The sequence below is a fragment of the Impatiens glandulifera genome, chromosome 6 (genome assembly GCF_907164915.1).
Source record: "Impatiens glandulifera chromosome 6, dImpGla2.1, whole genome shotgun sequence".
Lineage (NCBI taxonomy): Eukaryota > Viridiplantae > Streptophyta > Magnoliopsida > Ericales > Balsaminaceae > Impatiens > Impatiens glandulifera.
Genome location: NC_061867.1, coordinates 5,416,799 through 5,427,787, shown reverse-complemented (window position 1 = coordinate 5,427,787; position 10,989 = coordinate 5,416,799). Strand labels below are relative to the sequence as shown.

Here is a 10,989-nt window from a genome sequence, read left to right as displayed (position 1 = left end):
GGTCATCATTGTATCTCTAGGGTGGTTCTGTAATTGATCATATAGAACCTTTGATTTCTTTGTGTTAAATGTTTTTTTTATTTTCATTAAAGTTTGTTGTAGAACTAAGGCCATCAGAATAGTTTTTCATGTTTGAATATATCTTTTGATGGTTCTTAAATGAACATGATAGGTTTTTGGAAGTTTGAGTCTAAAGCCTAGAAATCCCTACTACTTGTTTACTGCAAATAAAAAAATTATGTTTGTTTTAGACAATGATAACATGGGAATGTGAAACTTTAAACAAGTTCATATTTTTTTTTACTTGTGATAGAAATGGCATTTTAACTATTTTACCAGACAAGAACAGTACTAATATTTTGCTGTCTCATGTATTTTCCAGAATAAGCTTTTGTCATCATTGGATTTGGATAGCTTTCCTGTCACTTGAGCTTTGTCCACATGCTTCTTCTTCTATGTGAGGGTGGCCCCTAGATTCTTAATTAGCATATTTTCTTTTTTTGGGACCCATGGTTTTTCTTTTTTACCTAGCAAAGTTGAATCAAGTTGTTTCCTTTTATTACTGAGACACGGTTAATTTTAATTTCAAGACAAAGTTTGGTTTTGGCAACTTGACTTGCTTTTTTGTGTCTTTTTGATGGAATTTATGCTGTTTTTGATCTTTATAATATCCCTGGATTGCTAAATTCTCCATCATCTCTTAAGAGAATCTTGGTAAGCATTGATCGGGTGATTTTGGTTAGAAAGAATTTTCCTCATGAGGCTCTCTGTTTCTTTTGGGGAAGAATCTCTGGACATCATGGAAACACGGACAAAGATGCGGACGGATCAATGGCTGCCTGCATAAAGGGAAATGTTTTTATTTTAATAAGAATGAACAAATAAAAAGGTCTTTAAATCTCTCTTGAAAATGCACATTTTGGAATGTTTGTAACTTTATGTCTCCATAATGATCAAATATTATTGAGGTTCTCCAAATATGGTGAAATTCCATTCAAATCCACCAGTTTCGAGTTTTTGTTACAATTCTCCATCATTGATCCAAATTCATTAAAAATACAAATCTTTCTATACTTTAATGTTAATCTTTTATTTATAGTCTAAATACTTCATTTCCACTTTGTGGCACAATTATTGAAACAATTTCACAACTATTGCTTTCATGTAAAATTGCAAATATCATATGGTTTTCTTCATCTTGGTCTCTAATAGCTTGGATATGGAACTCCGTGATTTAATTGCCTCACATTCATGTCTCCAAAAACATCACTTTTGTGATCCATCGCAGATTTTTTATCCTACTTTTGCATTGTCATTTGAATTATATGAAAATAAATAAATTATGTTATGTTTAATGATGTTAGAACTTAGAAATACAAATTTATTGATTTAAGAAATGTGTCCAAGAAAAGAACTTTAATTTTCTACAGAACAGTTATTTAACAAAAGTTTACTAAATTTGTTAATCACTAAATTCTAAGGATCGAGTTTTGGATTAATGTTATCCAAGTTAAATCCCTAGAATTTAGTAATTACTAAGAGAAATAAGTGATTTTAATGATTTTTTCATGACATAAATCAACTACTTCTTCTCCATCCCAAATGAAATTCCCTAATCAAATAAATTAGGCACATATACTGTTGATATCCTAAAGCAACATATTTATCTCCTTCACACCTTTCAAGTCAAAATCAGCATCACCATATTCCTTGGAAAATCTCTATGTTTAATAGTCGGCTACCCACCAGTGATAACTCAAGCAGAACAAGTTTGACCCTAAGAGGTTTCGATTTCTTTCCTTCGTTTTTTCCGTTTGTTTTGATCTTTCACTAAATTGGTCATCTAGCTAGAGGAAATCAGGCATCTAAGAGGGGAATCAACCTAAGGAAAGAATGGTGAAAACAATCTCTTGATTCAAGAAATTTCTAAGAACTCTATCCATAACTTTCTAAACACAACCTTTCCCAATCATGACATTAAGTTTAGTACATTGAATCTGATGAAATTCTTAAAGTTTTGGGGCAAACGATTTGGATTCGATAAGAAATGGTTCAAAACTCTCATCATTTGGTGTACATTGTCTTGAAAGAGCATAAAACTTCAATAAGAAGGGTTGCCCGATCTAGGTTCCAACAAACTCTCCTAACCAACCTAGTTAAGTTGCATTCTAGAGCTCTCTTGTGTCTTCTAATGGAATCATTCTTTGTGACCTCTTTTTGACTCTTGGAATTTAATCTTCAAACATTAATACTCTCCTAATTCAAAATCATTTGTAATTCAAAGACATTTATAAACAAGTATTACATTAAAGTGTTATTTTCTCAAAATCACCAAAACTTGTCAAAATAAAATATGAAAGTGATTTTGTTTACATTTGGTATAAAAGTGTAACTGAATTAGATTAAAAGAAAAAACAGAGAAAAACATAGATCATGTTACAGGGAAAAAAATAATTAAAGAAAAAAAAAAACTGACAACCTTTTGCCAAAGTAAAAAAAAGAGCTACCAAAAAGGCTCACAACATCTATACAAATTCAAAATTAGCATAATAAGTGAAAGATACTAAATAATCCAGAAAAAAATACCAAATAATCCAGAATTAGCATAGTTATATTAAAATAAATAAATAAAATCCAGAAAATTCTGTCATGTAGAAGGAGAGCTAATCCTATCATGGGGATTAGTAGATATGATTGATTATCCAAAAGAAAATTGTAGTTTTTCTCAAGATTCTGTCATTATTTTCTTTTGTAAGTTTTTTTAACTAGAACTAATGAGCCTATAAATTTTGTTACCTGTTCTAAGAAAACAATTATGGGGATCTGCCAGCTTCTTCTCTCATTCTTTTATTTACAAACTCATCCAGCCTCCCTTTACTCGGTGCGTTCTGACTCGTCTTCCAGATTTCGTTGCATAACAACCATTTCTTCCCAACATTTGTATCGCTTCCTCCATCGAATTCCCCACTCCATCACCCAATAAACATTCACCCCTCTTCACTTCATTTTTTATTTCAGATTGGTCAAATCTCGACATAGAGACTCCAATTGAGGAGTCCTTCTCAACTGAAAGCTTGTGATGCCAATATTCCTCAGATTGATGATTTGGATCAAGATTCTCAATAGCCTGTAATATAGAGCATATGAAGAGTATGAGAGTCCAAAACAAGAATTAAAAAAAATGTGAATTTATTTCTAAAAGCTACCGCGAAATAGACTTTTCACCTTCACAGTGGGAGGGGAAAGAAAACCGAACATGTCAAGCCCGTTGAGGGTTTTTGGAGGCTGTAAATATCGATAACTCTTATCGCATTTTATATGATCTTCGATTTTCTGGTTTAATCTCTCCAGAACCAGTTCCCATGACCTATCAGCAGAAACAGTTGAAAGCCATACTTCTTTATACCCTTTCATGGTAACCTGTAAATTTATAAATGAAAAAACATGTAAATAAAATTCGCTTTCTGAACTTAGTTTAGCACATTCATAAATTTATTGGTAATTTCTAATGAGACTCAAGAAACAAAAGTGTTTACAAATAAGAACCAATATGTTCATAATATTATCACAATATCTATAATATACATTAATGAAACAAATAGCTTACTGTCTGTCAACTGCAAAAGTTTAATGAATAATGTGAGGAATGACACATTTGCAGTCTTCAAACAGTCTAAAAGTATAAAATCATCAAGAAAGAGATCCAATCCACATTGTGGTAGGTTACATTACCTTAAATAATGGTGGTCTAAATGGCCCTTGTCCGAAGAAATCCGAGGTGTCGAAGATTTCCGATGTGTACATACGCATTTCTGATGGGTTTTCTACACTAATGAACCTAACCTGGCTTTTAAATCCTGTACATAAGAAAAAAGAAATATTTCATTTTCACAAAAGCCTTTATGTATATCAAATGCGGAGAGACAGACAGAAGTCGACCTTTCGGGAAAATGTTTTGTTTATTGCACCAAAGCTTACGAAACAACACCTTCCCATAAGTTATCGGTTCCACATACAAGCCCGGTTTCAGAATTGGTCCAAAAGTTACCGGTTCCAAGCCAAATCCCAGTTTCATTGGAACATCAGGTTTTAACATAAAACCGGAAAGATCAACACCAAGTGACAAGTGGGAACTTTTTAATTCGTCCAAAACAGAAGCATCACCAAAACCATGTTCTGTAAAAAGATTTCCTTTTGAGGATACCAAAGTTCCTGCCCCACAATTTTCATCATCCCAATTGGAACCGAGATCTAAGTCTAAATCATTTTTACCTTCTTCAGCTGACCATATTTTAAGGGCGTCAACATTCATCTCTAGTGCTTGGACCAGAGTTCTTAATTCGTCCATATTGTAACGAATGAGGACAAACTTATCGTTCAATTTACACGAGCATAGTTCTTTTGCATGTTTAAGGCATGCAAACTTCTTTGGAGAGCACTTGCAGCCAGCTGCTGAAAGGTGCAAGTCGTAAAAGCATGAAAAACACTCCCTCTCACTTTCTGAATCAAAATCACTTTTCATCCTTTCGGTCCTGAAGCCCAGAAGATTATTCACTCTTTCTTCCTCCATCACAGTCCTTCTCTGTAAATTTGAAAACAATAAGTAAAAAAAAGGGGGGGGGGGGGGGGGGGGGGGAGGAGTAGCTAAAAAAAATTCACCTTAACCGCATTTGTAAGTTTTCCACCCTTCCCGCAAAAATCTATCCATCCTGAATTTTCAGTAGCCTCCTTTTGAAGAACATATAACTCAAAAAGAGCTCGAATAGCTTCTTTAGCTGATTTAAGTAACAATTTGTCATGCGAAACTGATGTTTTGCGACATTGCACACTGTAAAGCTCGACCGCACTTTGCCCGTGTTCTAACCAATCGACTGGGGCCACATTAACTGCTTCAGCACAATTAAATCCACAGTTAAATCCAGAATGGTAAGCTCTTGGGAAAGTAAGAACAAATTCCCCAGCATACTGAACAGCTCTATAAACGGGTACTCCCTCAGACTTCAATGTCGAAGGAGACAGCTGTGTCACCTATTATAATTGATAACCCAAGTTAAAAAAGAATGAAAAAAAATCATGTTATGCTCTTGGTTTTCTTTATATTTTTTTATGGAAATGTAGATTACATGAAAGCTGATACCAGTTCATGAAGTAAATCCGGATGTTCTTCAAAGAGATCCGGTAGATGCTTTCTCATGGCTTTTTCCAAAGCCGGAGCTTTGGTTCCAGGAACTCCATACCATACCTTTGGCTCACCCCAATGTAGATAGTTCAATGAATAGAGATGGTGGTCCTCAACATGCTGCTCTCATAAAAAAGAGGAGAAATACAAGTCAAATCAGTGTTCGTCGTGAAAATTGAAGAGTAATGAAATTAATGAGACTAGAAAGGTTCTTAAACACGGAAAATATAATCATGAGAGGATATAATGGACCATTTGGAAACTTTCTGAAAGATCAATGAATAAATTTTTGAACTTGTGTCTAACTAAGTACTGTTTCTAACCTTGACCTCATCTGGATCAACATCCAGATGAGATATTTGACATGAAAAAGTGTTTTCAAACAAATTTATTGACATCTTCTCATATAAATCTGGATTCAGACTGATATCCAGAAAGTGTTTCACTTCTTGTGAAAATAATTCAAAGGTTCTTAAACACGACCAACATAATCATGAGAGAAAATAATTGGGACCACTTGGAATCTTTAAGATATGGTTTGGATCGGGACTTGATGAGAAACTGTCATTAAATTTATAAATCTGTGACTGGCTAAGTTTTGTTTCCCAACTTGATCTCGTCTGGATCCACATCCTGACAAAATATTTGACATAAAAAGTGTTTCAAACAAATATATTGACAGTTTCCCATATTAGAAAGTGTTTCAAATGGTCCATAAAACCATTTTATCCCTAGTTTCTTCTGAAAACACTTTAAAATCGATGGAAGTATGTAAACAAACGAATTTGAGATTTCCTTTGACAAAATATTAATTTAAACAAGAAAAACATATGATCTATTCAAAATTATCAAATAAATAAGTACATAATTCTCACTCACCCAACAAAATGATGAGAAGCACATGCCAATGTATAGCCAAGGCACTAAGACACCAGAGATGTCATTTTCTTCAAATCGAAGAACAGAACCAGATAGACGGGGCAAGTTGTTCAAATTCCATCCCGACATCACATATTCATTCAATTTGCTGCTATCATTTAGCAAAGCTAATGCCTTTGGGAACCCTCTTCCAAATGCACCAGTTTCCAGATCGGCTCCATATAAAACCTGTCAAAACTCAAACATATTAACAAATTTCCATTTCTCTGAATAAACAAAAAAAAAAATATTATAACCAATTACCTCAACTTCATCTGTAGGATGCTCGATAATCCTCCAATATTCACCTTCAATAGCTTTCACAGAAGGCTCCCACTTCCGGGTCACCTTAATCTTCTTAGGAGTAATTGAATCACATATACGATCACTCCTCTTGAAATAACATTCCTTGAAATTACGAGCAAATTCTTGAAACTTCTCCAATGTAAAATCCGAACCAGAATTGAATCCAAATATATCTTCAGATTCGGAGGTAGTTACTTTCAAAGGCGCTGAATTCCTTCTTCTTTTTCTCTTCCGGCTTCTTTTCTTTTTCATAGGCTCCCTATTTTGAAGCAGATCCAGCTGCTGTATCCTTGTATTGAACTTGGCAGTTTGCCAGAATGTCTCATCTTTTATAGTGCACGGTGGAGTCCACAAAGAAGGAGGAACAATCCTACAAATACCATAATGTTCTGCTTTGGGACGTATTTTCGCTATGTAACCAAGAGGATCTTCAAATTCCTAATAAACAATTCAATCACGAAAAGAAACATAAGCTTTGTGCTCTATTATGGTGGTGGGAAAAAGAAATATATAAAGTTACCTCCATAGAGGGGTAAAAGACTGGTGCATTATTAACAATAGGCCTACAACCTTCATTAGGCTCCCATCTAGCTAATATCTGTTTACCACAAATCAGCCAATGATCTATCGGAATAATAAAAGTGAATAGATTCATTGATAATCTGTTTTCTTACCTTCTTATTCAGAAAACTATTCATGGATTCCATGCTGTTATCATTTTCAGTAGTTTGCAAAGAAAATTTTCCCTGAAAAAAAAAAACAGAATGTCATGGTTTTAACACATAATCCATCCTCCAAAGGAAAGTCAATAAGCATCATGCGATTTAAGAAACGTATGATGGAGATGGTAAATCTTGAATGATACGAGAACAATGGTACATTCGTAGATCTGCATCTTTATCATTATCGCTAAGAATCAACAGATAAAATACTAAATCATCGCACAAACCTTCATCATTGTTTGACGTAGAAATCAAACACAATCGATTTGTATCTCAAATCAACAACCTGTTTCAGAATCAAAGAAAACATATCATTGAAAGCCCAAATTTCTCTCTACACATAGCTAACTAAACCGATACAAAAGACTAGATCGGCGTTGATCAGAACAATGTGCATGCTTAAACAAAGATAAACCTAATATCATTGTTCGACGTAGAAATCAAACACAATCGATTTGTATCTCAAATCAACAACCTGTTTCAGAATCAAAGAAAACATATCATTGAAAGCCCACATTTCTCTCTACACATAGCTAACTAAACCGATACAAAAGACTAGATCGGCGTTGATCAGAACAATGTGCATGCTTAAACAAAGATAAACCTAATATCATACAGAATTCTGGAGATGAAAAACAATCATAAACCTAATAGAACTATTCCATCAATGAAAAAGAAATTGAAAACCCTAATTCCTTCACCTTACTCTCCTCAGACATTAACAAAATACAGCCCCCATCTTAAATTACAAACAAACCCTAGAAAAATCACTGATTTTTATCTAGCATGATACATATATATAGTCCACAAAGTAAAAATCATAGAAAAGACAAAATCAAATGTAAAAAAAATAAACCAAACAAGACATTATGCAAATAAGGAAATTTCTCTTTTTTTCATATACCCTCATATACCCATCAAGAGAACATGATTAAAATCAGATCAATAGAGGATATAATGCATAGCTAAGAACATATCAAAGTTGATCTAGTATTGATAATAACATCAAATGATGAACAAACAGAGTAGTAAATAGGGCAATGCTTCAAAAAGATATTGTATTTAGGTTATAAATTAGATGTAATTGTCAACTAAGAAGAGAAATTTCACCTCAAGACGAAGGGCTGAAGAACTTCACGTCGAAGTAATGGGAGACAAATTGCCTTAAAAAATATTCTCATTTTCTTTTACCTTCTTAATTTGAAATGACAGTCTAAGAAATATATAATCAAAATTAAAACAGTATTTGTTGAAAATATTAGTTTTTTTTTTAGGTTTTGGATAAGTAATTGATAGGAAGAAGATGGATCTGGAGAGAGAAACATGGAGGTGAAATAAGAGAGAAAAAGAAGAGAAAGCACACAGTTCCTAACTGAAACCGTCAGCTCTCTTATATATATCATATGGGATTGTTTGAATTGGAGTTTTATTTGATTAAATGATTAATTATTTATGTTAAATAATTAAAATATTATTAATATTTCATATTTTTAGAATGTTAATATATTTGATTTTTTTTATAATTTAGTTATGAGTTGGATTGTTGAATTCAAATGAGTCTTATTCATCATTTGTTTATGTGTTATTTGAATTTTATTTGTAAAAATAAGATGATTATTTTAAATAATTATTTTATATTAGATTAAGGATCAAGATCCGAATTATTATGTTTATGACGGTTTTTTCAGATTTGATCTGTAGTTGATCGGCGAGGGCGAGATAGATGGTATGTGGGTCACGTCTCGACTCCACTGAGCACTAATAAACACGATTATCTATATAACATTATTAATATATTTATTTATTTATTTATTTTTTATATTATACACGAGTTTTAAGTTTTTTTTTTAAATAATAAAATTTGATCATAAACAATTTCATTTTTTTTTAAATTGGTATAAAGAAGCGAGAATTGCTTAGCCCGATCTGTTCGGAGTATACCTAACTTTTAGAGATAACGGTGCTTCCACATCAAATACTTTATTCTTCAGTTCTTCACCTATTGATTGACCAACTGACATAAAGGCGAGTGCATTGTAACGGTACATTGTCATGCCTAGATTAAATTATTAAAAAATGAATTATTTAAGTAGTAAAAAATTGGATTATTGAATTTAAATTATACATATATTATATAAAAAAAAATAAACACATTGAAACTAAGCATGATATCAAAAAAAATTAAAATTTATAATTCATTAAATAAGAGGTGGATGAGTTTTGTGATAAGGTGAACCTCGTGTCGTATTCTGTATTGTTTTTGTCGTTATACTTAAATAATTATTATTATTTATTATTTTATTTTATTTTAAAATGACTTACATCATTAATTAAAAAAGCTCGAAAGAAAGTAAAAGAGTTAAAATTGAGCTTACAATAGTTTGTTCAAAATCAACACACGATAGCCATGAGGAATCCACAGTTGACCTAAGAAACGCACACAAACATGAGATCAAAATATAAAAGTGAATAAAGAATTAAACTAACAATCAATCAAGTAAAACAAAACAATAGGGGTTGATTTACTCGAACTCGTCTCTTGTTTTTGCCTTGTTCTTTCTTTCCTTCTTTTTTTGTCACCCTTGTGTCTTTTGGGGATATATTTCCAGATAGAGTACCGACTTCTTCGTCTTCGCTAGTTTTTCTTGTCACTTTTTTTCTTTGGGGCTTGGGTTTGGAGTTGGGAGTATGAGTTGTTTCCTTTGAGGTGGTTTCTTTGACAATGTTGCGACTTTCTTTGGTTTCGGAGCTCGTAGTTTTCGAGATGCTTTGGCTTTCGCTATCATCCACATCGACGTCGGGCTTTTCGAACCTAATCAGTGAGAAAAAGGACCTTGGTTTCAAGCTTGGTGGGATCGAGATCGATTTGGTTCTCATTCACGTGTTGGTTGTGGCCTTCATTTGCCTTGAGGACTTCGATATAGGATTTCCTGACTTTGGAGGTGGCCACAGGCTTCTTTTGTTTTTCCCATCCTCTTTTCTCGGTTGCTCGTACATTGCCTCAATAGTGGTCATGTTTTCATTCCGGCATCTTAGCTCGAATTTTTTCGATTTTGCACTTGTTGAGTCGATCTCAATGCAAATGCGGGTAAATGTGACCCGTTCAAACGAGTCAAAGTCGAGATCGAGTTTAAGTGACTTTCCAATAAGTCTGCCGAGGTAGGCAAGTCCTTTGGCATTATAAATGTGCGGTGGGATGTTTCTCAGTCTCACCCACACTTGTTCGGATTGTGGTGGTGTACTATTGATATTCATTTCTTCATTCTATTTGGCGAGCTTGAAACATAAGCTGAACATGAAGGTGAAATTTGAATCTGCAATGCCTTGGGCTTCGGGCTCCGTGCCAAAAGTGAGGAAGAAATAGTCAAAGTCGTTGACTTTAACTTTTTTAGTCTCATTTCGCTCCATTGTCGGAAAAGGGAGGACCTTGATTGCTCGGAATGGGACCTTGTGAGTGCTCATGAATTGACCGACGACAACTCGCTTCCATATCCGCTGTATTATATTAAATTGATCTTTTAAAAAATATAAGTTATCCAATACTAATTTTCTATAAAAAAAATGCAGAATAATATCTTAAACTTATCCGAATAAATTGAATAACCGTAAATAAAAATATTATATTACAATTTTGTTTTTGACAACTATAATAAAAGAAAATATCAAAAAGTTAATATCTCAATTAAACATTTTTTTAGAGATGCTTAACAAACATAGTCTAAAATAAATTTATCAAAAGTGTTTTTTTCTTCAAATACAGCTTCACCTCCAAATTTAAATATTTTCTTTATTCTTCAATAATTGAAAAAAAAACATGTTATAATTCAATCACTATCAAAATAATGTAGTGAAACAAAGTTACAA

The 10,989-nt window shown here is 33.0% G+C and overlaps 1 protein-coding gene across 3 annotated transcripts; it reads right to left on the bottom strand.

The window, feature by feature from the left end:
* Positions 1–554: 554 nt before the first annotated feature.
* On the bottom strand, positions 555–8,527 carry LOC124944089 (lysine-specific demethylase JMJ18-like). Of its 3 annotated transcripts, none has more exons than XR_007099798.1 (13): positions 8,236–8,527; positions 7,353–7,411; positions 7,078–7,149; positions 6,924–7,001; positions 6,362–6,841; positions 6,059–6,286; positions 5,138–5,299; positions 4,660–5,028; positions 3,940–4,582; positions 3,733–3,857; positions 3,226–3,420; positions 2,797–3,127; positions 555–839 (listed from the first exon to the last, which is right to left on the bottom strand). XR_007099798.1 is itself a non-coding variant. In XM_047484552.1 (13 exons), exons 3-13 carry the CDS (start codon positions 7,359–7,361, stop codon positions 2,852–2,854), a joined length of 2,637 nt encoding a protein of 878 aa, XP_047340508.1. In that variant the 5' UTR covers positions 7,362–7,411; positions 7,541–7,600; positions 8,236–8,527; the 3' UTR covers positions 2,591–2,851. The 3 variants fall into 3 exon arrangements, 2 of the variants coding, with proteins under 2 accessions (XP_047340508.1, XP_047340507.1); XM_047484552.1 differs by lacking the exon at positions 555–839 and adding an exon at positions 7,541–7,600 and having other exon boundaries at positions 2,591–3,127; XM_047484551.1 differs by lacking the exon at positions 555–839 and having other exon boundaries at positions 2,591–3,127.
* Positions 8,528–10,989: the final 2,462 nt, after the last annotated feature.

Bases quoted from the DNA above. Each gene is read 5' to 3' on its own strand.
- LOC124944089 (XM_047484552.1), bottom strand. The intron at 7,002-7,077 runs GTAAGAAAACAG...TGTGGTAAACAG, and splicing joins ATAGTTTTCTGAATAAGAAG to ATATTAGCTAGATGGGAGCC. The intron at 6,842-6,923 runs GTAACTTTATAT...ATTGTTTATTAG, and splicing joins TCTTTTACCCCTCTATGGAG to GAATTTGAAGATCCTCTTGG.